The 27923-nt window shown below is 34.5% G+C and overlaps 1 protein-coding gene across 6 annotated transcripts in view; it reads right to left on the bottom strand.

The window, feature by feature from the left end:
• Positions 1–27923, bottom strand: part of PHF3 (PHD finger protein 3) — an 81983-nt gene that overhangs the window by 13135 nt on the left and 40925 nt on the right. For 5 of the 6 annotated variants that reach the window (XM_029944059.1, XM_029944058.1, XM_029944060.1 and 2 more), the window contains 7 exons: positions 25627–25788; positions 18285–20049; positions 12504–12813; positions 6985–7168; positions 3328–3475; positions 3077–3233; positions 845–961 (listed from right to left, as the gene is read on the bottom strand). In XM_029944059.1, coding sequence (XP_029799919.1) covers positions 845–961; positions 3077–3233; positions 3328–3475; positions 6985–7168; positions 12504–12813; positions 18285–20049; positions 25627–25788 — 2843 coding nt within the window. Of the gene's footprint in view, positions 1–844; positions 962–3076; positions 3234–3327; positions 3476–6984; positions 7169–12503; positions 12814–18284; positions 20050–25626; positions 25789–26710; positions 26805–27923 lie in introns of those variants that run through there. The other variant, XM_029944061.1, reaches the window with a different exon arrangement.

Raw genomic sequence — 27923 nt, 5'->3', positions numbered from 1 at the left:
GTCTGTCTGTCCTATTCCCCCACCCCTGCCACCCCTCTCCCCTGCTTGTGCTCCTTCTCTCAAAAATAAAAAGTAAGTAAATTTTAAAAAGCTAATATTCTGAGGCCGCTGAAATCACACTAGTAAATGGTGTGGTTATCCCACTGTCACAATAACCCAAAGTCACACATTCACTTAATCTTTAAAGATACTTCAAGTTCACAGCCCCTAAATAAAAACACCTGGTATTGGTGACTTTCAGAAATTTTTAATTTTAAAAAGACTATGGTGCACATACTATTTATGTTTCATAGCACCTCAGTTAGACCTGAGACAGAGCTACTTATTAAGCCCACAGCATTTCTGTAAATACAAAATTCATAAATGATAATTTGGGTCACGCTGATAAATGTATTAAGGGGAAAAAAGAACCTTGTTTTTCTAAACTTTTGGTGTTTGAAATTTGAATAAGGGATTCTAAACCTATAAAATTTTCATTTGACTTAATCTAGCACTATAAATTACCAATATTCATACCTTCAAATTGTGCTTCTGAAAAGTACAGATGTGATTAAGAAAAATTGTGGCTAATTTCCCATCTTTCTGATTTATGAAATATAACAAAACACAAGTTAATTATATAATCTGCTAACGAAAAAATGAGAAAAAAAGAGATAAGGAAAAACAAAAGATTAAATTTAAGAACTCAGATAATGGAAGATAAGTTACTTAGAAGAAGCATAGAATAGGAAGTCTGTATTACTGTGCACTCTTAAATTACCTCTGTGTATATATATAATTTTCCCCTATGGCTGAAAAATACAGGTTCTGATACGGTCAAACACATATTCATAGATAATCTTACATGTCTGTTTTCTCTCCGTCTCCAAGCAGCTAACTCTTTAGAAGCTAGTTCTTCTGGACTCATTCTTATAAGATGATCAGGGGTTACTTCTCCTTTCAGTACTTTTTTAAATAATATCTGGAAATATTTTTAAATGGGAATAAAGGGGGAGAAAAATATTTTTAAATGAAATTGAAATTGCTGTCAAAAACTTGTAATAAATAAACATACAATATTTAAACCTGATTTACAAATGTTTATTTATACATTATCCACTACAAAGAGATTTATTCACAACTTTGTATTCTAGGAACTTATCATCTAAGGTAGCAAAATACATCTTTCATATAAAAATCAACACAGGGGCTCCTGGGTAGCTCAAACATCTGACTCTAGATTTCAGCTCAGGTCATGATTTCTTGGTTCGTGGGATCAAGCCCCACATTGGGCTCTGTACTGTCAGTGCAGAGCTTGCTTGGGATTCTCTCTCTTCCTTTCTGACCCTCCCCCACTCATGCTCCCTTTTGCTCTCTCTCAAAATAAACAAACGTTTAAAAAATCAGTTTAAAAATATCAACACATAGTGGAAACATATAGTAGAACCATTACAACATCTATCCAAAAATTTTATTAAAACTGTTCCCTTACTCCCACCCTCCCCCAAAAGACGACTCTGTCTCAGAGTATTCCCAGTGATACACTCTGTCATAATAGCCAGCTTGTAGTATAGCAAGGTACTGCATAAAAGAATTTTACTGAATGTGAGGTCTTTCATATTTTTAAGATTTCATTAGTTTAAATTTTAACAGTCTTGGAAGGGACTCCAGAGCAAAGAGCCAACCGCAAGAAAGAAACCTAGATGAAATAAATGTTTACTTATTTAAGAAAAGCTTCCAGACTATACAATTCAAAAAATATCTGATCCCCCGGACCATGATGACAGACTGTACAATCTAGATTTTTCTTAAGTAACTGTTAGTATATACTTCATACCACATACTAGAGCAAATATCATCATACAAATTGACAAGCTGCTATCACTTATGTGAAAATCCTTAAAACTTAAGCAAATATTTAAGGAGTTTGCATTAACATACACAGCTTTTAGATTTCCTCTAAGTCCCAAACAAGAAATGCCAGGAAATGACTAACAGTTCAGTTAAAGATAACTAAAAAGATATTTAAAGTTAAAGTCATATTTAAATTAGCAAAATGGGTTTTTCTGTTTATTTTTGAGAGAGAGAAAGAGAAAGTGTGAAAGGGGGAAAGGCAGAGAGAGAGGGAGACAGAATCAGAAGAAGGCTGAAGGCCGTGAGCTGTCAGCAAACAGCCTGACGCAGGACTATAACTTGTGAACTGCAAGATCATGAGCTGGACACTCAACCAACTGAGCCACCCAGATGCCCCAACAAAATGTTTTAAAATAATATTTTTTACCTAAATGGTTTTTGGGTTTTTCTTTTGTTTTTTTTGTTTTGTTTTTAGATTTAAATCAGAAGTACCAATATATCGGGGCATTTGGGTGGCTCAGTCAGTTAAACATCCAACTCTTGGTTTCAGTTCAGGTCATGATCTCATAATTCGTGAATTCAGCTGACTGCTTAGAGCCTGTTTGGGATTCGCTCTCTCCCTCTCACCCTGTCCCTTCCCCAACCCTCAAAAATAAACAAACAAACAAACAAAAAAACCACAGTATTTGTGATGAATTTTGGTTTAACAGAGTTTTTAAAGAATACATTTGGATAATTTTTAATAAACTGGATTAAATAATGGACATAATGGAAAGAAAATTTATATAAATCAGGTTAAGACAGACTTAGCATTTTACATTTTAATAGACTCATTATAGAACACGAGTTAATCACTATTCAGATTTCCAAATTCAATTCAGTAGCAAAAGATGATTTAAATGACACAGCCTCAAGGCACCTGGGTGGCTAAGTCAGTTAAGTGTCAGACTTCAGTTCAGGTTATGATCTCACAGTTCATGAGTTCGAGCCCTGCACCAGGCTCCTGGCTGACAGTGCAGAGCCTGCCTGGAATTCTCTGTCTCCCTGTCCCCCTCTGTCCCTCCCCCACTGTCTTTCACTCTCAAAATAAACTTTAAAAAGATAAAAAAATAAATAAAATAAAATGACATAGTTTCACTATAAGAAATAAATTATAGATCTTTTGTATTATAATCTTAAATTCCAATATATTCAGGAAAGCTGTAAGCATAAACAGGTATAGACATGCACAAAACATACTTACGTTGTTTTTAGGATCTTTCAGATTGAACATCAAACTTCTATATTTGTTCTTATATTTAGCATCTGTGTCCCGAAAAAAAGAGAAAAGCTCTTTTTCAATTTTTGTGGCAACCTTTGCTGCTTTTTCCTCTGGTACCTTCAAATTTGACTCTGTAAGTCTTAAAATTAGAATAATTCAATTATTCTTCAATCCAATAATAAGCATATTGTAAGCATGTATGATTCAACTTCTACAATAATAATGTATGTTACCTTTTCATAAGAATGTCTTTGAGAGAATGCCTGACACTTTGTCTGATCTGATCTGCAGAAGGCTTGGAAGTAGAAGTAGCAGGAGGATGCACATTAGGCACTCCCTTTTCAATTTTCTTCTTTTTTATCTCTTGCTTCTCATGAGCCCCTAATTTAAACAAATAACAAAACTCATTAACTGTTTTTAAAAAGATATATTCCTTTTTAATGCATAATGTAAGCTTGTAAACAAAACTGACTTGATTAAAAATCACTATTTAGTAATAAGATCAGGGAGCGCCTGGGTGGCTCAATCAGTTAAGCATCCGACTCTTAATTCAGCTCAGGTCATGATCTCATCATTGGTGAGACTGAGTCCTGCAATAGGCTCTGCGCTGACAGCATGGAACCTGCTTGGGATTCTCTCCGTCTCTCTCTGCCCCTCCCCAATTCTTTGTGTGTATGCACCTGCTCCCTCTTTCTAAGTAAATAAACATTAAAAAAAAAAAAGAAATAAGATCAGAACCCATATTTTATACTGAAATATTCTCAACATTAAAATTCTAATCTATCTTTGATGACATGTTAACTAGACTTACCGTGACCATTCTACAATATATACAAATATCAAATCATTGTCATACACTGGAAACTAATGTTACATGCCAATTATACTTCATTAAAAAAAAGAAATTCTAATTCAAATTAATTTTAATTACAAATTAAGTGACTAAAAAGTGGCCCTATGAAGTGCATATGCCCTTAACCCATTTTTGCTTAATTTTTTAAATTTATTTAAGAAATATCTATACCCTGCATGGGGCTCAAACTCACAAGGGTCACGTGCTATTCTGACTGAGCCAGCCAGGCACTCCCCTTTTCCCATTTTAGATGATGGTTTTTAAAGTAGTTTCTTTTCACATAAATACAATATTAACTTTAAAAAAAAATATTTAGAGGGCCACCAGGATAGCTCAGTCCGTGGAGCATGGTACTCTTGATCTCGGGGTTGTAAGTTAGAGCCCCATGTTAGGTGTAGAGACTACTGAAAAATAAAATCTTAAAAAACAAAAATTTTAAAAACTATTTAGAAAAAATGATCTGGACTTACTAGGTGAGCAGATAATTTAATGATTTTACCCATACCACAAAACTGATGAATCTCTTCAGGCTTTAAAACAATTATGCTTGATATTGTTAACTTGACATGTTAAACTTTTCAGATGATTTTTCATTCCATTGTTACTAATTCATGTAACCTCTCTATAATCTCAATGTGAAACATCCCACTACTCTGACCTTCTACCATAACAACTTACTTATTCTAGAATCTCTTCATTCCAACAATTCTTTTTTTTTTTAGATTTCATTTTTTAAGTAATCTCTACACCACACATGGAGCTTAAATTTACAATCCTGAGACCAAGAGTCACACACTCTTCCTACGGAGCCAAGTTGCCCCAATAGTTCTTAAATCTATCATTTTTACCATTTGTGTCTTCATTTTCCCACATAACCAACTTCAATTAACAGTCCAACATTATTACCACACCCTTGCATTCAAAATACCTTTATCCTCTCTCTTTTAAACTTCGTTACTGCAAAACCACAGCCCTGGTAAAAGCTATCCTTAACCTTCACCCAAACAGCCTACAAACAGTTGAAGGCAACTGGAGAAAAATAAACACTGATGCTACCTGATCTCCCTTTAAATTCATAACCACAAAGGTGAAGTAGATATTTCAATCTGCTGCCCTAATCCTATTAAGTTTTCCTGGTAAATTTGTTCTCCCACTTCCCAAAACATCTATTTTACATTTGTTCTCTCTTCAAAAACCAACAATACCTCCTTCCCCAATTTCTACCTCATTTGATTTTTTTTCACTTCATGTTTCACTAAGAAAATAGGAAAATGACAGCTATCACATCTTCCTATCACCAAATCTAAGTTACTACATCTATCCTCCCTCCTACCATATACTATCTTCCCTACTACAATGGATAAGCTGTCCTTTTCTATGACCAACCCTTCTATGTAAATCCCACGCTTTCTTGTCTCTTCAGGGATTTTGAATCTCAATTATCACCTTCCTGTTTCTCCTACATCATCAAATTCTCTCCCTCTACTGGACCAATTCCAGTCTTACAAACATGCTATAATATCTCCTTTTAAAAATCCTCTTGACCTCACATATACCTCTAGCTACCACACCATTTCTGTTCTTTTTAACAGCAAAATCTTCATAACAGTAATGAATATTTCTGGTTCCATGCTTTCTATTCTCCCATAAGCCACTATAATTGGCTTTTATCCCCAGTGGTCCACCAAAACCAATCTAGTCAAGGTCACCAATGATTTCTGTTTCACTACATCACATGCAAGCTATATTCATCTTATTAAATGTCCAGACAACAGTGGACATAACTGATCATTCCTTCCTTGAAACTTCATCATGGTCTCTTAGTTCTGTTACCTCACAGACTACCTTAGTCTCATTTGCCAGGTTCTGTTATCTTTTCAACTTCTAAATGCTTATACACCCAAACGGGCTATGCTTCTGCCTCTTCATTAACAAACTCTTTTAGTAGCTGTTCATACCTAAGTCCATAATTTAAATAACTACACACGGATAAATCCTGTATATACCGCTCCCCTTTAGTCTTCTCTAAGCTCCAGACTCATCAGCCAAAGGTTTACTCAAATATCTTCACATGGATATCTATTAGGCAATCTCAAAATTAAAACACTCAAACATTATTTTTCAATTTTTCTCCCCAAATCCTCTGGTTTTCTCAATAAACAGCACCACCATTTATCTAATCATTTGCTTAGACTCTTTCCTTCACCTACTTATAACTAATCCATCAGCAAGTTCTGCCAATTCTACTATAAAATACCAAAATCTGACCACTTCTCATTCTTCCATTGTACCTCTGGTTCCAAGATAACATCATTTCTTTCCAAGCATACTACTACAGACTTGTAACTGGTCTACCCTCATTCTCTCCTAATCTCCTACAGTCTGATCTTTACAGGAAAGCAGAGTAACCCATCATTCTCTTGTACAAAATCCTATAATGGTTTCCTATTACATTCCGAATAGAATATAAACTCTTTGTCATGGCATCAAAGTTACAACATCATTTTCTCTGAACTCATCTTCAACCATCATTCTATCACACATACTACTCTTCAATTACTCCACAGTGGCTCTAGTGTTCTTCAAAGACCAAGCCTGTTTCTACCTCAAAACTTTGAGACTGCACCCTACCCAGTCCTCCAAAAAAGTTCCCATGCCTTCAACTCCCACAAGTTACCTCCTCCATTCTATCTAAAACAAACTCCCTCCACTCTCTCCAACTGTGACTCTTTACCCCAATATGTCTTTTTTCTTCACAGTGCCTAAATGCCGTAACAGAGCATACCATTTGTCTACTTATTCTTGGTCTTCTCCTATTTGTATTTAAGTGCCATGAGGGTGGGGTCTTATCTTACTAAATTCATTAGCATTTCCCAGAATTTAGAGCAATAATTATTAATTTCAAGAAAGGTCAATCACTTATTTTTACTGCCATTAAAATATTAAAATGGTTAAATTTCCCTAAATATACTAATTGATAGTGTATAAAATAAATATAGCTTTATTAGTATATAATAATTTTTATTAATCTTACTACCTGGTTTGGAACCTTTTTCTCCTGTACAAATAACAGTTGTAAGTTCTTTTGGTATTTTTTCACTCTTTTCTTCTGAGGATCTCCGAGGTAAAATTGGTTGTCCCATCTTTCGAAGAGGAGCTAGCTGCCACTTTTTGATTTCACTGTCTCTACAGTCTGATGAGTTTTTGCCTTCACCAGATTCCTAGGTGAGGGGGGGGAGGGAAAGGATTTAATTCATTAGAAGGAAAACTACTAAAGCTCAAGATTATATGGATTAAAAAAAAATTAAACCTAATTAGTATTGCAATCTATTAAGATAGCAAACATTATAGTTTTTTTAAGTTTATTATTGAGAAAGAGAGAAAATGTGAATGGGGGAGGGGCAGAGAAAGAAAGGGAGAGAGAAAAACCCCAGTAGGCTCCACACCATCAACACAGAACCTGATGCAGAGCTCAAACCCACAAACCATGAGATCGTGACCTGAATGGAAGTCAGACGCTTAACTGACTGAGGCACCCAGGCACCCCAGCAAATACTATATTCCTTAGCCCAATAATTACTTAGAAGGTTATTTTTAGAGATCTACAAAAATGACTCTCAATGAATAGCAAAAAGGAGATATGCCCTTTCATTCAAAATCCACTCGTTGAGCACCTCTTTTCTGCAGAACACGTAAGGAAAAATAAAAAACCTGGGTATCATTTTCCCAGTAGAGGTATTAACAAGAAAATTAAATACAAGATAATGAGAGTTCTCTACAGGCCAATATCCCTGATGAATATGGATGCAAAAATCCTCAACAAGATACTAGCAAATCAAATTCAACAGCACATAAAAAGAATTATCCACCATGATCAAGTGGGATTCATTCCTGGGTTAAAGGGGTGGCTCAATATTTGCAAATCAATCAATGTGATATATTAACAAAAGAAAAGATAAAAACCATATGATCCTGTCAATAGATGCGGAAAAAGCATTTGACAAAATACAGCATCCTTTCTTAATAAAAACCCTTGAGAACATCAGGATAGAAAGAACTTACTTAAACATCATAAAAGCCATTTATGAAAAGCCCACAGCTAATATCATCCTCAATGGGGAAAAAACTGAGAGCTTTCCTCCTGAGATCAGGAACATGACATAGATGTCCACTCTCACCACTGTTGTTTAACATAGTGCTGGAAGTTCTAGCATCAGCAATCAGACAACAAAAGAAAATAAAATCAGAATTGGCAAAAATGAAGTCAAACTTTCACTTTTTTCAGATGACATGATACTCTACATGGAAAACCTGACCGACTACACCAGAAGCCTACTAGAACTGATCCATGAGTTCAGCAAAGTCACAGGGTACAAACTCAACATACACAAATCGGTTACATTTTAATACACTAATAATGAAGCAACAGAAACGGATCCCATTCACAACTGCACCAAAAACCATAAGATACCTAGGAAAAAACCTAACCAAAAATGTAAAAGATCTGTACGATGAGATCTATAGAAAACTTATTAAGGAAATTGAAGAAGACACCATGAAACGGAAAAACATTCCACGTTCAAGGACTGGAAGAATACTATTAAAATATCAATACTACCCAAAGCAATCTACACATTCAATGCAACTCCAATCAAAATTGCACCAACATTCTTCTCAAAGCTAGAACTATCCAGAAATTTGTATGGAACCACAAAAGACTCCGCATAGCCAAAGTAATATTGAACAAGAAAACCAGAATGGGAGGCATCACAATCCCAGACTTTAGCCTCTACTACAAAGCTGTCCTCTTCAAGATGGTATGGTATTGGCACAAAAACAGACACATAGACCAATGGAATAGAATAGAGAACTCAGAATTGGACCCCCAATTGTATGGCCACTTAATCTTTGACAAAGCAGGAAAGAGTATCCAATGGAAAAAAGACAAGTCTCTTTAACAGATGGAGCTGGAAGAACCAGACAGCAACATGCAAAAGAATGAAACTAGATCACTTTCTTACACCATACACAAAAATAAACTCAAAATGGATAAAAGACCTGAATGTGAGACAGGAAACCATTAAAACCCGGAAGAGAAAGCAGGAAACAACCTCCCTGACCTCAGCTGCAGCAATTTCTTACTCGCTACATCTCCAAAGGCAAGGGAATCAAGAACAAAAATGAACTCTTGGGACCTCATCAAGATAAAAAGCTTCTGCACAGCAAAGGAAACAATCAATAAACTAATAGGCAACTGATGGAATGGGAAAAGATATCTGCAAATGACATATCGAATAAAGGGCTAATATCCAAAATATATAAGAAACTCCCCAAACTCTACACCCAAAAAGCAAACAATCCAGTGAAAAAATTGGCAGAAGACATGAACAGACATTTCTCCAGAGAGGACATCCAGAGGGCCAACAGACACATGAAACAACGCTCAATGTCACTCATCATCAAGGAAATACAAATCAAGACCACACTGAGATACTACCTCACGCCAGTCAGAGTGGCTAAAATGAACAAATCAGGAGACTATAGATGCACCCTCCTACACTGTTGTTGGGAATGTAAAACTGGTACAGTCGCTCTGGAAAACAGTGTGGAGGTTCCTCAAAAAATTAACACTAGAACTCCCTATGACTCAGCAATAGCACTGCTAGGAATTTACTCAAAGGATACAGGAGTGCTGATACATACAGGTACATGTACCCCAGTGTTCATAGCAGCACTTTCAACAATAGCCAAATCATGGAAAGAGCCTAAATGTCCACCAAGTGACGAATGGGTCAAGAATATGTGATATATATATACAACGATTACTACATGGCAATGAGAAAGAATGAAATCTGGCCATTTGTAGCAAAGTGGATAGAACTCGAGGGTGTTATGCCAAGTGAAACGAGGCAAGCAGAGAAGGACAGATACCATATGTTTTCATTTATAAATGGAACAGGAGAAACTTAACAGAGGACCATGGGGGAGGAGGGAAGAAGAAAAATAGTTAAGGAAAGGGAGGGAGGCAAACCATTAAAGACTCTTAAGTACTGAGAACACACTGAGGGTTGATGGGGGTGGGGAAGAGGGGAAAATGGGTGATGGGCATGAAGGAGGGCTCTTGTAATGAGTGAGCACGGGGTGTTATATGGAAACCAACTTGTAAATAAACTATATTTTTAAAAAAAGAGTTCTCTTAGTTAGATGTGGATATGGAAAAAGGAGGGAGAGACTGTGGAGAAATAGGGATCTATCTATGTTGTTCACTATTTCCTAAAACAAATGAAATCACATCCATTGATACAAGTGTATCAATTAATTTCTCATTTGTATCTATTAGCAATTTTAACTCCCATAAAGTAAAACAAACCATCAGGATACCTGCTATCCTCATGCTGATTATAGCCCACAAAGAACTACTAGAGAACTAGAATTCTAAGACCCTTTAAAGCAATTAATGACATCATGGTAGTGTTTGAAAGACAGGGAGAAGAATGCTGTATATAAGGATATATAATCATAGGTTTTAGTTAGAGTACATAAAAAAAAACTGATTTTCTCTAGATAGAAATCCTCTTTTTATTTACTCATTTTCTCTCTCTCCAACTCGACTTACTTGAGAGCCGGAACATATTTTAATCAGTGCTATACACCCAATTCTGGTACCACACTTGGCACACAACAAGCACTCAACACATGGTTCAACAGAAAATCGAGGGATAAGAAGTGATACTTAAAAAGATTCCATAAACTAAAATAGACAAGTCCAAACAAAATCCAACAGAGTTCACCAGTAAAAAGAAAAGAAAGCAGTAATCATTTGGATGGCACATATATTTACAAAATCAGACTAACCTCAACTTTTCTGAGCCAGAAAATGGATACAGCAGTCTCAAAACATGTACAATGTCAGTGCTTTATGTCTTTTTTAGACAGGATGGAAACAACTTAGCTAAGTGAGAAAACAATAAGTTATATTTCTTAATGGCCAAGATATTATATCCAAGAAGTGATGATTAATAGTTAATGGTTTACAGAAGTTTTCCAAAAATATGGTACAAACTGTTCTCAATGGAGTGCTCAGTTCTGTATCCTTAATGACTTTGATTTCCAAACTTCCTTCTAACTCTCCAATTCATGTTCACTGTCTTTTGGACTATTATAGTTGACTATCCACATAGAATATTACCACTGTATTCTTCCCTAGCATTATAAGAATAACAAATCAATGAACAGAAAATCACAGGTAACAAAAAGATAATAAAAATTATAAAAATTTAATCAGACAAACCACTGGATCTTTTATACATTTCTCCTGTAATAGACTAAATATCTTGAAATTTCTATTTAGGAAACACTTTTAAAAATCAGTTAAAAATATAAGATTAGGGAAAATCCCAAGACACACTTCCTAGGGGGAAAAAAAAACAAAAACGATAAAACAAAAAACAAAAAACAAAACCAGCATGTAATTTCTGTCCTTGACGGAATGTATTAAATAAGCAAACACCACCAACAAGCAAAACAAGTACTACAATGTAAAAACATTAAAAAAAAAAAAAAGACAACCCTCTCACATGCATAAATGAAAGATTGCACACAAAGAACTCATCTTTTCAAGCTTCAGATAGCTGTGAAATTAGGTGATTATAACTAGTTGTTACATAACCTTCTAATTTCTGTATAAGTCTAAGTACGTGAAATAGAAGTTGAGGTTTTGATTTTTTACCTTGCTTTTCTGTTTGGAGTGTAATTGTAACTACTGTAGTGTAAATGATGGAAAATAATTGCATATGTTAAAAAAATAAACAGAAAAAAAGAAAAGAAAAAAATATAAGATTAGGGAAAACTGACAACTCTAAAAGAAAAAATTATAAAGTGAAGATTCCAAGCAAACGCTGGGAAAAAGTCAAAAGAATGAAGTTTACTTCTCCTTACAGACACAAAATAACTCTTCTACCTGAAAATAATGTCAAATGTAGTTTAAGAATTATCTATTTACGGACTGAAAAACTTTTTTAAAAAGCTTATTAGCAAGTACACTGTAGAGCTTATCACCACGTAATGCCACAATATCACACACACATCCTACCACAGAAAATCCAAGTACCAAACTAGAGATTAGAAACTGCATAAAATGCTGTCAAAAGTAAAATCTATATATTTTGAAGATTTCATTACCTGGTTTCACCAAGACTGCCAAAATATTTTAACTAAAACTCGATTCATTTTTAAGGAAAAATAAATTTGATAAAGCTCACTTAGAACAATGAAACCCAAAGAGAATTTAGAGAATGAGCGCATGTGGAAGAGTGAGAGAGGAGGAGAAGGGACAGTTGGAAGAAGGGATGAGGGAGAGAGAATCCCAACCAGGCTCACACTCAGCATGGAGCCCAATGCAGGGTTTGATCCCAAGACCCTGGGATCATGACCTGAGCCAAAATGAAGAATCAGATAATCAACCAACTAATCCATCCATGAGCCCCCAGAGAAATTTCCAATTGTCAGCCGATACAAAGTTCTTAAATAAAAGGAATGCATTAATGAAAACCTTACCCGCTTTAAAATTTTGACCTTGTGCTTCACTGTATCTTCTATATATTTGGTTTTGTCATTTGTTGGTGTGTGCTTTGAAAACCCAAGCTTTTCATATTCCATTGTCCTATCTTCACTATGGACTTCAACTTTGGCCTGGTTTTCCAAAATATCTGGATCTACTATTTCAGTCTTTTTATCTTCTTCAGCACAACATTTCACACACACATATTCTTTGTCTTCCTCTCCCATTTGCTGTGCTTGGCAAAGACTTAACCCAACACAATCACCATGAAACCAGTCATCACATCTCCCACAGCCAACCATAAACCTGGGGAAAGGGAAAAAACTTTGATTTAAAAACCAATGTCAAAAATGCCTAAGTTAAATTTTTAATCATTTTCTGATATTTTGTTTTCCACTCTGTCAGTTGAACATGGAGCAAGTTTACAAATAGTCTATGAAAATGGAACTTTTAAGAGGTCAAATATATCCCGTTATATGAATAATACAAAAAAAACCACATAATGGCGAAATAAAGTGCAACTGAACTTTGTTAGCATACTATACAGACTAACAAAGTACAGAATAACATTTCTCCACTGAGAAGGGTGGTAACATCTGTGATAGCATTATCACAATCCATCAGTTATTACATTTACTCCACACACTTGAGATCATACAAAAAACTCCAGAATCATTCGTCCAGTGAATCAGACTGCAGTGAGAAATAAAAGATAGCAACAAACATACAACTCAAAAACTGACGTAACGGAGACTCTCACACTGTTTATTAACCACCTTAACTATGTAACTATCCTTACATAGGATATGCTGGTTTTGTGGGGTCAGTAATTATATTAAGCTAAAGAATATTTTTATGTATTTATGAGTGTAGACTTCTTTACTGCACTTGTTTTTCTAAATAAGGTCATTTTATCTTAACATGAAGATATTAATGCTGATTTTTTTTTAAATTTCCAATCGACTTACAAGTTTCTCTTTACTGCTTTTTAGCTAAATAACTTCACTAACCAATGAAAAAGTCTATGGACACAAGATTTAGGACTCTAAAAAGCTTGTTTTACTAACTTGGAAATATCTGAAATTACTTTTGAACAAAATGATAAATCAGATGTACAAACAGCAATTTGAGAGAGAAATCTTTTTAAAATACTTCTTAACCCACTGTCAGGAAAACTAGAGAACTCACTTAATCATGTTTAATATTTTCCTTCTTCTTCAGGCTGGTAATTATGGTATGTTTGAAAGCTTAAGATAAAGGGATTTAGGTCTATTCTTTAATGAATTAAAGACTTTCTGCTGATTTTGTTAAGATTGGCACCAACAATGTTAAACTCATCTTAAAAACCTGTGGTCCAACAGGAAGATGTTTTAAGGTAATTCAACGGGTGATACAGCCAACTCTCAAAATATACCAGAGGTTCTGTTTGAAGGTTGAAACTATAAAAAACACACTCAATCCTTACAAGAAGTTTTAAAAAAAGTCACAGCAAATATTCATCCCTCAACCGCAGCACATTTTTCTCTTCCTCGTATCCCTTTCTATTGTGTATGACTACTGCTGTGCATGAAGGAAACCTTCTACATGTCTCTGATTCACCATTCTTTACCCTAAATGGTAATGTGTGCACTATCTTTATCAAATAAGTCATTATTTTCCCAAAATAAGGGAAAACACAAAAACAAAACCTGCATTATGTTAAAACAAAACAGTGTTTTGGATTCATAAGCCAACAAGAAAACTTTCAATGTGTTATTTGTTTGCAAAATAGAAATGGTCTGTCTAAGCTTGGGGAGATTTTAGATGGGTCCATGTTTCAATGATACAGATCTTCCAGCCAACAGAAGAAATAAGTTTGAAAAATGCAAGTGCACAGCTTTTCTATTTCAGGCTGCAAAGTCCTACGAAGTATTTCTTGAAAGCAGATAATATGAATGTCTTTGGAGTAGTGAAGGAAAGCTAGTTGTCATTTCCCTTTATTTCCACTATCAGAGCTATATTAGTAAATCTAGACTAGTTTCAGTGTGACTTAAAATAGCTACACACTATGACCATGACTATGCTTTTACCCCAAATTCAAATCTGAAATATCAAATTATAAAGCATATATTTTAAAATTTCAAAATTTTATTTAATCAGGAAAGTTGTTTTATGGTCACAAAACTTATTAATTATATTTCATTATGCTTCATTTCAAGCCTATTTTGGAAATGTCTCCTCAAACATGAGGTTCAGAAAAGCAAATCTCTAGCGCCATCTACAGATTATCTTAATAGTTTAGAATTTTATATAAAAAAATAAATTCTTAAGTCCTTGATAAAAAGAATTTCCACATGTCCTAGAGAAAAAAGTAAATTATGGATCATTCTTAGGTTTGAAACTTAGAAGTACTACAAATGTCTGGGTATTTATATTGGAGAAATTTTATATTGAAGGGAAAAAGACCCATCACAAAAAGAGATATTACTTTCTTCTCTTTTTGTTCTATTCTTCAGTTTAAAAATGTGAGGGATCGGGGAGAGAGTATGAATCACATAGCTAACAGAATTACTACCCATTTTATGTTCTAGCCTTGAATTTGATTACTAGGCAAAATCACTTACAGAAAAGACTATAACCTGATGTTAAATATTTCACTTAAAAAAATAATGCGGTATGGAGTTTATCTCCAGGTAAATTAAGTAAACCAAGTAAGCATGAATCAGTTAAATAAAGAGCTCAGAAATACTTATGTTGTATCTTCTACTGTTAAATATTCATACACAAAGTTTAAAAGTAAAAAAATGAAACTTATAAAAACCAATTTAAAATTCTAATCTTTTTGGCATAAGCCAAAATATATTCTTAGAAAACTTTCAAATTACTTCAAAGTAAATCACAGAGGCAAGCAACATTGAGAACTGTTCTTAGCATATTCATGTTATTATAATCACCAACAATGGAGCTGTTACAAAATGGGTCTTCAGTTCTGGCTAAGTGTTTAAGTGCCAATCTAGACCATATTACTATAAGTGTATATGGACTCACTCTTTTCTAAAATGATTTTATTCCACATAAATATTAAATCACTGTTTTTGTCACTAACAATCTTCTCTGCAGATGAAAATACTTTGTCAAACTCTTAAAAACTTGAGAAAAACAACCTTTTATTCTGGAAGAAAATTTCCTTCTCAGAAAATGATTTCTTGTTTGAATATAAAGCCATCCTATGGAGTTTTTTTGTTTTTAAACTTCATACAATATGTTAATCATCTATAGCAGGGCAACAAACTAAAAATACAAACCCCTGGAGGTAGGAAAATAACAGAAACTATAGGATAGATAATATGAAAAGACTAACACTTCTTCCTTCCAAAATGCCAAGTGGCTTATATAAACACAAGTGCAAATGTAATTTTTTAAAAGAGACTATTAAGTAGTCTGGTTTTTAAAATAATGAATATGCTTTTGTCGTAAGGCTGCAAGGGAGCAAAAACAACAGCTTGATGTGTAAATTGTTACTTCAATACCTACTGTCTTCAGAATATATAGAAAAGTTGTGTATGGTTATTTATTACATTTGGTGATGCCATGTACAAATCTATACTTAAAACTATAATTTCCAAATATAAGTACATACAGGAAGATAACTTCGGTTGTAATACATGTAAAATGCTGAAGTTATAAAATAGTCCTTACAGAGGCAAAGCTGTCATAAGTGCTAGAAAATGTCATATCAACAAATAGCTCTCCATATGGCTACTGCATGAAATGGATGAAAACTATTTCCAGATATGCCCTCCCTCATAAATTCATAATCTTATACACTGATTAAAATAGGAAAATTACATGCTGTATGACAGGTACATTTTTTGAGTAAACTCAATGTATACAAGCATGATATATTACAAAAAGTAGTGATGGCTAATTAATATGTAAAGAAAAAACAATCAATTACTTAGGCTTGCTTCTTTATTCACAAAATGTAATGTGAAAGGATGCTTCCCAAATGTTTCCAATGTCATTATATATTACACATGTTAATTACAAAAGGTAAACTCAAAATCCCTACATATATATTATCCTAAGTTGTTTCCCAAACTGCAGCAAAGAAACTCTAGGTTTTATAGAAGATACACAAAAGGTGGCATTAGGTTTAAAAAAAAAAAAAAAACAGTAGGACTTAACACTTAATGTTCATTTTAGGAAAACAGCTGTTGATGTCGGTTGGTGAAGTGAGCCATCATTAAAAAGCCAGGGCAACCTCCTGAGGGCCAACCCAACAGAAGAGCTTACCTGCAACAAAACTACATTGTAAGACACTTAACAAAGCTTCTAACTCTAGGCTCAAGTTTCACTTTAGAAACTCCTTCAGGCTAAGGCTCCTCTTCCATTACTCAAACTACACGTTAGTATGTAATGATTTTAAAAGACTGGCAGAGAAAAAGTACTGCCTTAAAAGAACACTTAAAAGCACCATCCAGCCCTTAATTCTGAAAATTTAGCAGACTCACTTTAACATATCTGAATAAGGTGTTTTAAATTAAATTTTTAAAAAAACTATAGCACATATGTGAGAACAAATGTAGCACAATATTCAAAGACACAATTTTTAAAAACTAGAATATGTGGTTATAAAGAGTAACCACAGACAGGGAAAATAGGACATGGACTGAATCACAAATAAAGGCATGAAACTCTGTTATGTCTTTGACAAAACAGTTTGACATAAAATTTAAGTAATTTTTTTTTTTACAGAATAGCTCCAAGAACTCCCACCCACTCTCCCCAACTACCACTTCCCACACCAAAATAATTACACAACATACTTTTACTAAACTACCCCTACGAAAAAGCTTCATTTTTATGTAATCTGATAGTGCTGGGAAAAGTCATCCTAATATTCACTTTCATGAATGAATAAGGATAATATTACAAAGCACAAGTTAGAATGTTCTTTTATCAAGTCAATGTTGATAGAAGTTCCAACAGCAATCTCAACACTTGAACAGGACAATCTTGTAGCTGCAAACTCGACTTCATCTCCTGTTTTCCTTTTCTTAAAAAGCTAGCAAATAAAAAATACATGGCTGGGGAGGAAGGGGTCTGGCAGTGTCAGAAAGCTATTAAGCACTGAATCCTAAAATCACTTCTTAAAAGATCAGAATTCACAAGAAATCCTTCAAGTTACTAAAACAGTCAAAAGAAACATACTCCATTCCATGTTACATACACAATCCACCTCAGCAATTTAACAGTTGTTTCAATATCAAACGTCATTGCAAAATCATGTTTGCTAGTTATGAAGTGATGGTATATTAACTCATAGTGTGCTTCATTAACCAAAAAAAATTTTTTAATCTTCAAAAGAAAAATAGAATTTCCACTATGAACTTTACATTTTATTACTAGTTCTTCTCAAGCCAACTAAAATATATAACTTAAAGACCCAAAGCAGTGTTAACACTTTTCTGATTAGCAGAAAGTTTTTTTCTTTCAGATGCAATAACTAAATCACACACTCTAAATGGCTACAATGACAAAACATTTCCATATATACCAGCAGTTGGTCAGGCTATGCTTTTTAATTTTTTAATGTTGTAGGAGGATATATTTATAAATTCAGTAGCTCCATCTTTCTATTATTTATCCAGGATTGTTGAGGGGTGTTTTGTTCCTGCAAAAGTCTTTGTATGTTAAATAATTTCTTTCTATAAAAAAGTTCTCACATAACCCCACCCTAAAAAGCAATTTCTCTTTAATGCATGTATCACACACACACACACACACACACACACCTGTTGCCATGTGGTTTTTTGCAAAACCCACACTGCTTGCTGGGAGTCCACATATATTTGCTTTCAAATGAAGAGCTATGATCTGAACCTTCTTTTTTTATAGTAGCTATGTTGTCTGGAATGAACAATGGTGGCTCATCCAAAGAAAAACTTTTGCTGCTTCTTCTCTGGCGGGGTTGTAGGTTCTTCTCAGGTTTTTTCAGTTTCATTTTATCTTCCTCCTTAAAATGTTCTACACCACCTGCATGTTCAAGATCTTCCTTCACATGGCTATTAGTTTTCATCACTGCAGCCAGCTGCTGTGGCTTATGGCACTGTTTCTGGCTGGAATGTAATAAATGCCCAGTTTGTGGAGGATGATGGGGTTCTTTAGAGCCACCAGGGTGACCATGAGGTTTATCACTCAAAGAATAAGGTTTGGAAACCTGCACTAAATTTTGATCTTGTGATGTTTTCTTCAATATAGGAGTTTGATTTTTCACAGATTTAACCCCAGAATTGATTTTTGAATCCTTATCAACCTGTTTTTTTCTCACTTTGACTGGCCTATGAAAATTTTGCTGAGTTTCTAGTTCATCAACATTTCGTTTCACGCTTTTGACATTAACCTTAGTTTTGTTATGTATTAGTTCGTGCTTTGCTGCAACAATTTTTTTCAGAGTATCTGTGGTCATGTTTTGCTTAGAACGAATCACAGGTTTTGTTTGTTTGGATTTTATGTTTTTTGACTCAAAGCAAGAAACACTACTTGACTGGCTGTTTCTGTCATCCTGAAGGTTTGCTATTTCATGAGACTCCATTTTAATACTTTCAACAACATTCAACTGTTCTGAATTTTGGTCAGGTGCATCACAAATAGCATTTTCTAAAATATTACTTTCTGGTTCAAAAGCATTAGCATCAACCATGTCTAAGTTTGATTTATTAAATTCCATACTCTGCAACTGCTTATCATTAGACTCTGTGTCATTACAATAACCCAACGATTCCATATCATTTCTTTGAAGGGAGTTCTTCACTTTATCGGCAACTTCCATGGTCTCCTTCAATTCCAAATTACATTCATTTATTTCATCCACAGAACTAGACAAACCTATAAGGTTCTTTACTGTTTTATTTGGATTTGTACAAGCAGCAGCATCAGAGAGAGAGGCCGAAGATGTAGGCTCCTCAATAAATTGGTCATCTTCATCAGATAATTTTACTGTTTCATTTGACTCCTGTTCACCTTTTCCCTTTTCCTGCACTTCTTCAACAACACTGCCATCCAGCTTAACTGAAATAGAATCATTCTGTTCTTCTTTATCTGAAAACTTAAACAGTGGGCTACTAACAGTCTTGACTTTACAGTCCATCAGAGTTTCATTTTTCTTTTCTTCAGTACTAACACAAGTCTCTGAAAGGAGTGAACAATTTAATTCATGAGATGGCACATTTGCTTCTCCCTGATTATCACACTTCTGCTTAGAATCTAATCCAGCTTCATCCTTCATTTCAAGACAAGATGACACTGAAGAATGACTTGAAGACACGGATACTTCTGGTACCACTTCAATTTGTCCAGTATGTCGGCTGCTCCTTCTGCTCTCTTTATGGTATTCAGGTTTCGGTGATACAGAAACTTCTTTAATCTGACACCTTTCTGGATGTTTCACCCCTGCTTTAGAGGCAGATACAGTCTTCCCAGATGCTTTTTTTGTGCTATTTAAAGGTGCTGCATTTGAACGCTTGGCAATAGTACTTTGTCGCAAACTTCTTACTTGCTCTGTCACAGAGGAATAAAATAAATAAAAATAACTTAGCTATTTTGCCATATGTTTTTATTTCAAGACAATTTAGAATATATCACTTCTTTATTCTGAGCTATAAATTTGCTCATATCAGTGAAAATTACTGGAACTACTCATGATGATGAGCATATATACAGACACACATATACATATACACACATATATACATATATCTCCATGTTAAATTTCATATTTACTGGAGGTCTATAAATTCTGACAGGAAACAAAACTTCTAAAAATTTCAGACTGATATTATATTTTACTATAAGACAAGAAGGTTTTCATCAAGTTTGTTCTCTATAATCAATAAGGTGGGAGTAAAATAAATAAAATGAGCTTCCTTTACATTAATGCCCCTCCTAAAGCAAGACTGTCCAACAGTTTTAAACATTAAGGATCTTTAAATAAATAACACCAACCAAATTCAGGTGCCAATACCGTCAGAACTAAACCACCTATCACAGACAGGATCTGTGTGAGTTTCCAAACACAGCCTCACCAGAACTCTAACTCCTTTATGAATGTCCTTCACATTATCACCTTTTTAGCATACAAGCTATTTCTAAGAAATGAAGTATGTGCTAGAGTACCACAAAAGAAGAGAAATTACAATTAAAGAAATTTAAGCCAAGAAAATATATCATAAAAGAAAATGGGGAAAATATGAAAATAATTGAATAAAGCTTCCCACCTTTAACAATATTCCTAACAAAGAATCCACTACACGAGTTTTTCCTCTTTTCCCTATCTGGATTCACCCTCCAAGAAAAGGAAAACAAAGTAGTACATGGAGTACAAAGAAACTACAAAGAAAGGGAACTAAAGTAGATTCACTTATTAGAAAAGCAACCCACAAAATGAAACACAAAATAAACTATTTTCAAGTCTATGCCTATCCAATACTTCCGAATAAACAGCATGAAAATTAAATACTACCAATTACTAAAAATAAAAAGACTCCTTCCTACCCTTCAATGCAAAATGCTAGTATGCACCAATTCTTAAGCATTGTCTATCTGTCATATAGCACTAAACTTATTTTTTTTTCATATTTATTTACTTTTACTTTTAAGAGGGGGAGAGAGACAAAGGATCTGAAGCGGGCTCTGAGCTGACAGCAGAGGGCCTGATGTGGAGATCGACTCCCAAACCATGAGATCATGATCTGACCCAAAGTCAGGCACCAAACCGACTGAACCACCCAGGCAGCCCTACCACTAAACTTTTAAAGAAGGTGTCATGTGTCTTCACTTGTCTTTAACAGTCCTTGGTGATGCCTACAGTCTTGATGTGATTATTAATAGTACATCCTTTTACTCTCAAAAGTATACTAATTTGAACAAAAAACTATCTGTCATAGTCTGAGAGACCCTTTCTAATTCTCACAGGACTCAGCACAGTACTTCATCATTAGGTAAGTATGCAACAATTTTTAAAAATTATTTTGTGTGGATTATTAACTGTTCATCACATGCTCAGATATATAACATTTATTTTTAAATAACTAAAAATTTAATGGTTCATTATCAATATCTGGATGAGATTTTTATGTATTTTATATATTTTATGCTTTAAAGACAGCTTATAATAATTTATTACTTTATTCATCTGCCTTGAAATAAAATAAATGAACTTTTAACACCTGTTACCTATATTGTTGCAAATGAATAGAATATTCAACTACAAAGGTAACTGAGATTAACAAAACATTTTCCAGGGCTGCCTGGAAGGCTCAGTTAAGCATCCAACTTCGGCTGCAGGTTACAATCTTGCAGTTCTTGAGTTCAAGCACCACATGAGGCTCTGTGCTGACAGATCAGAGCCTGGAGCCTGTTTTGGATTCTGTCTCCCCACTCTCTCTGCCCCTCTCCCACTCGTGCTTTGTCTCTCTCTCTCTCTCTCTCTCTCTCTCTCTCTCTCTGTCTCTCAAAAGTAAATAATAACATTTAAAAAAACTGTTTTCTAATAGTAACTGATTTATTGAGCCAAAGATCAAGTTGTCTTTTCTCCTCTAAATATAAACTGCCTTAGTTTGAATCCTGGCTATATAGGCCAAACATTATTATTACTTGTCCATAATATTCATCCTTTTCAGTACTCAAAATTATAAGTATTAAAAAATAACTGATTTTACAAACCCATTAAAAATATAAATTGAGTCGGGGCACCCAGGTGGCTCAGTCGGTTCAACATCCGGCTTTGGCTCAGGTCATGATCGCACGGTTCACGGGTTCAAGCCCTGCGTCGGGCTCTGTGCTGACAGCTAGCTCAGAGCCCGTAATCTGCTTCAGATTCTGTATCTCCCTCTCTCTCTGACCCTCCCCTGCTCATGCTGTCTCTGACTCTCACTGTCTCTGACTCTTTCTCTGACTCTCTCTCTCAAAAATAAATAAAACATTAGGAAAAAATTTTTTTAAATATATAAATTGAAAAGATGATAAATAACATGCATCTAACTTAATCCACTTCTCAAAACCCACACTAAAGCTATACAAAAGGCATAAATCTAAAATGAGTGGAAGAACAGGAGAAAATCTGACAATACTGTAAGCCAAACAAAAGATGATCAAGAAGTGATCCAAAAGAGATAAACCCTAATATGGCAGCATCAGCAAGACCATTAATACCTCAATAAGGATAGGAATTCATAACCTCAGATGATTCTAAAGTGAGGATGAAGGAAGACAGTTAATATGAAGAGGAGTTGAAAGCTGTTTGAGAAGCAGTCAGACCCCGAGCTCCTTCTCCCTGACTCCGTCTGCCAGGTAAATGCCCTTTCCTAGTCCTAATCCTAGATTAGAGGCTTGCTCTCTGGAAGAGTATAAAACGGGGTTTCTGGACTACGGAACAGAAGGCACAGATAAAAGTGGCAGGAAAAGTACACTGAAATTTGTGATTAAGTGAATTTATATAGCTGAGACACCCTGTCAGCTTCTCTGAAGGTCTCCCATTACACTACCAATCTAATGAGGCTAAGGAAATAAATAACCTCAATTCTGACAACAGGTATTCCTCAAAATAAAAAATAATAAAAATAAAAAGCATAGCCAGATAACCACACAGCGAAGTTCATAGTACACAAAACCCAACGCACACTCTTTTGAGTGTTAACCTTTTCCATTTCATACAGTTTTAGTTCCCTACTCTTCAACATGAGCAAGTAATCAAGGATCAGACATTTTAGAAAAGTCCCTGGGGTGCTTGGGTGACTCAGTTAGTTGAGCATCCAGCTTCAGCTCAGGTCATGATCTCGTGGTTCATGGGTTTGAGCCCCGCGTTGGGCTCTATGCAGACAGCTCAGAGCCTGGAGCCTGCTTTGCATTCTGTATCTCCCTCTCTCTGACCCTCCCCTGCTCATGCTGTCTCTGACTCTGTCTCTCTCTGTCTCTCTCTCAAAAATAAATAAAACATTACAAAAAAAATTTTTTTAAGTCCCTAACATAAAAGATGGAGAGAGAGGAAGAAGAAAAAAAAAAATGGAGAAAGTAACTATGAAAGAAGATCAAAAAACTTTTTAAAACACTTTAAGACAGACAGAAGATACTGCATCCATGAAATAAGACCACAATGCTACAAGAAAGACTCCCCCAAAACAAAAAAAGAACATTCAGAAATGAGAAATATAAAATTTTGTGGAAAAGCTGTAGGATAAACATGAGAAAATTTCACCAAGGAGAGGAAAAAGACAAAGAAATAGAAAGTAGGGAAGATTAAGAAATTGAAAGGGTCAATCCTTTCTATCTAACACCTGAATGAATAATAAAGAGTTCCAGAAAGCAAGAGCTGAGAAAATAAAGAGACGGATTACCAACGAAATAATACGAAACATTTTCCCAGAACTAAATAATCCTTTTCAGACTAAAAGGAACTATGGAGAACCCAGAGTTCAATCAATACATAAAATACACCAAGATACATTATCAGAAATATCAGAACACTAGAGCTGAAGAGAAAGATTCCACAAACTTCCAGCAGAAAAGGAGGTAACATACCAAAAAGAAATAAAAGGAATCAGAATAAACTTCTCAACAGCACTGAAATTAGAATAGAAAAAGTTTCAAATTTCTGAAGGAAAATTATATCCAACCTTGAATTCTACATTCAACCAGACCGTAATTCCAATATAAGACCAGATTAAATATACTTGCAGACATACAGGTTTATAATAATATGTCTCCAAGTTCCTTTTCCACACAAAACTACTGGAAAAAGTGTAACCAAAATGAAGGAGGTAAGCAAAAAGGAGGAAATAAGATGTATAACACCAATGAGAATCCTCAGAAGACTAGGAAAAGGAGATCCCTGGATAATAGCTATGCATCAGGCTTATACAGTACACATGGGAAAAGATCAGAAAGCTCCACTTTCTTCAATAAAATGAAAATGACAGAATATATGATATGCACAGTATTTTTAAGAAAGATTTAGACATCAGCAGAGTAGTTGGGGTATTATTACTGATATGTACACAGAAAACTGTATGTACAAATGTACAAAACTATAAAGTAAATGAACAAAAAAACCCAACTATTAAGTCAGAAAGACAAAAAGTTGTATAGGAAAAGTAACCTTAGTTTTATTAAAATCGATATTCTGTAATAGCATATAGAGTCACAAAACCTCATTACTATTGATTTAAAAGTACATGAGAATGTACTTTTGTGTGATGAGAACAAGAGAAGGAAAAAAACTAAATTCGTCTTCCAGAGTGGGAAGGCAATAAAAATACCTGTATCAGAATAATCAAAAAGTAGCAATATGTTACTTAGAGACATGAAACTAAATAACAAAAAATTAATAAAACCACCTTAAAGAATAATGATTTCCTCTGGAAAGGAAAATAAGTATTAGAAACTTAGAGACTTAGTCAACCCTTTAAATTTTGTAAATATAGGGGTGCCTGGGTGTCTCAGTCAGTTAAGCATCCAACTTCAGCTCAGGTCATGATCTCACAGTTTGTGAATTCGAGCCCAGTGTCGGGTTCTGGTGCTGACAGCTCAGGGCCTGAGCATGCTTTTTTTGGGGGTGGGGGGGTGTCTGTCTATCTGTCTCTCTGCCTCTTCCCAACTCATGCTGTGTCTCTGTCTCTCAAAATTGAACAAACATTAAAAAAATAAACTAGGGGTGCCTGCGTGGCTCAGCTGGTTAAGCAGCCAACTTCAGTTCAGGCCATGATCTTGTGATCGTGGATTTGGGCTTGGTGTTGGGCTCTGTGCCGACAGACAGCTCAAAGCCTGGAGCCTACTTCAGGTTCTGTGTCTCTTTCTCTGCCTTTCCCCTATTCACACTCTGTCTATCAAAAATAAATAAACACTAAAAAGATTTTTTTAATAAAATAAAATAGTAAATTTTGGATATACAAAATTTCAATAAAAATTTTTTTAAATTTTTTTTAAATTATGCAAATTAATATAATCTCAAAATTGATTATTATCAAAATGCTCAGATTACCAAACACCATGGAAATATAAGCTCTGCTTAGCAAGGCCATAAACTATTACATCTGTCTCTATACCTCTGATTTTCTAACTAGACCTCTCTGAAAGGATTACCTTGTGCCATTAAACGAGGTGATTTTCTTGGTGACCTCACTGAATTTTCTTCTACTTTGTCCCTCAAATTCCTGTTAGGTAAAATCAGTTCTTCTTCATCAATGGTATCATTGCCACTTTCTTTAACAACACCTTCGTCCATAATATCGTCAAGACCAACAACTAGAAAAAAAAAACGACAGCAAGACAATTAATTTTTAAAAATATTGAGGACCTTAAGTATTTTAAAGGCAGTACAGAAAACACTGCAAGACAGTTTAATGCAATACTACCCAGTCATGAAAACTTAGAGGTGTGTTCCAGGTCTATTCCTATTATGTGATATTGCCACTATCAAGCTCCCAATTCAATTTTACAAACTTCTACCTTATGAGGTAACTAGTAGTATACAATAGCTATAATTGTTCTTGATTTGGCCTCTACCATCACTCTCACTTACTATTCACTGTACCTCTGTGACTATCATAAGCAACTATAAAAACCTGAAAACCCGATTATCCCAATTTTGGTTAAAGCAGTACAGAAGTTTAATGTGCTAAAAATTTTGTGATTCTAAGTTCATGCTAGATGCAAAAGATTCTAATTCTAAGTGTAATTCTATTACTTAAAGATTTTATGCTGCATGTGTGAAAATAATATAGGTACACTTTTGAGAGGTAGCAAAAAAATATATACAGAGAGCAATGAAAAACATAATATAACTTTCTCCTCTCCCAAATGCCAGGTAAAATGGTAGGTGTTTAATATAGCTATATAATTAAATTACCTACTAGTCAAAAGAGAGAGCATTTCATTTAATAGGGAGGGGGAGATTAGGAAAAGGATTGGAGGACACTGAAGAAAATATAAACACTGTATATTCTGAATTATAACAACAAATTTATTTCACTTAAGTAGCTGACATATAGCAATTCTAAATGTGCAGTTGAATGAAATCTTGTAAAAAGAGTGTGATTATTTAAGGTCAGAAGGCCTGGATTCAAATCCCAGCTAAAACACTTAAATAAAACTTGACCAAGTCACTTAACCTCTCTATCAGTTTCTTTATCTCTAAAATGAGAATAACAATACCTGTCCTACCTACCTCACAGGGCTGTTGTGAGGATCAAGTGAGATGATGTATGAGAACTCACTTTGTAAACTTTAGAGCACTACACAAATGTTAGTTATTATCTTCATCCTAGGGGTTAGAAGGAACCTCAAGAAGTTATCTAGTCCTCATCTTTGTATCCAAGAAGAACTTCAATTAAAAGAGCTCAACAAGATAGTGGTCTATCCTAAAATTTAAAGAGAACAAAATTCTTTATAAATATACTTTCAAATGGTACAATCTTTTTGAAGAGCACTTTGACAACAAACAGAACAATGAAACTGCTTATATACTTTGACCAATAAGTTATAAATAGAAGAATCAATTATGAAAAAAAAAGCTGGCTATAAAACACAGTGTGATCTTTGTTAGTAAAAAACAAAATGCATGTGCATGTACATTCAGGCAAACAAAAAAAGAGATTAGCAGGGAAAAAATGAAAATTATAATAATAATTATAAAATATTTCCTGTTTTCTACATTTCCTGCTATATGCATGTATCACTCTCAAAAATAGTCTATGATTTAATCACTATTCCTACACACTGAAAGCTTAGAGAAGAATATACTTGAGGAAAATTCATCAGGATTCATTTAAGATATAATTAGGGGAGAAACGGGTAGGGAGTTCCGTTTAGAAGGCTATTCCTTCATGATGAAATACTTATGTTGCCACACATTCACACACATTCTCAAAAATTTTTTAACATTCATTTAAAAAAATAAAATTTAAGACTATGTTTCATCCCAATTTTATACAAAAATACATATACAATATATGCATTACAAATATGCATAGATAGAAATGGATGGGGAGGAAGCACTGGAGTGTTACCACTGATTATCTCTAGTGGTAAAGTAGATAATGAGTTTAGGTTTTTTACATCACTGTCATACTGTCTCTTTGTTTTCAAACCTTTTCTACAATCAACATGTATTCTGTATTGTAATCAGGAGAAAAAGGAAAAGTTCAAAAGATAAAAACAGTCCAGAAGAAAAGCAAATAAAGCCCAATTAACAGTGTTTGTTGGCAGGGAGTGAAAAGTTACACTCTAAATTTTAGGGCTATACTGCAAAGCAAGCAATGGGATTTAGCAAGTCAAATACACGGGTCAATTATTAGGTTTTTATCTTACTTCATTTCCGAGTAGCCTCTGACATAACTGGCCCATCTCCCATTCCTGAATCCCTCTCTCCTCACTTTTGA

This window comes from Suricata suricatta, chromosome 7 (genome assembly GCF_006229205.1).
Source record: "Suricata suricatta isolate VVHF042 chromosome 7, meerkat_22Aug2017_6uvM2_HiC, whole genome shotgun sequence".
Taxonomy (NCBI): domain Eukaryota; kingdom Metazoa; phylum Chordata; class Mammalia; order Carnivora; family Herpestidae; genus Suricata; species Suricata suricatta.
Note: the sequence above shows the minus strand (reverse complement) of the source record. Positions and strands in the feature narration are given on the sequence as shown.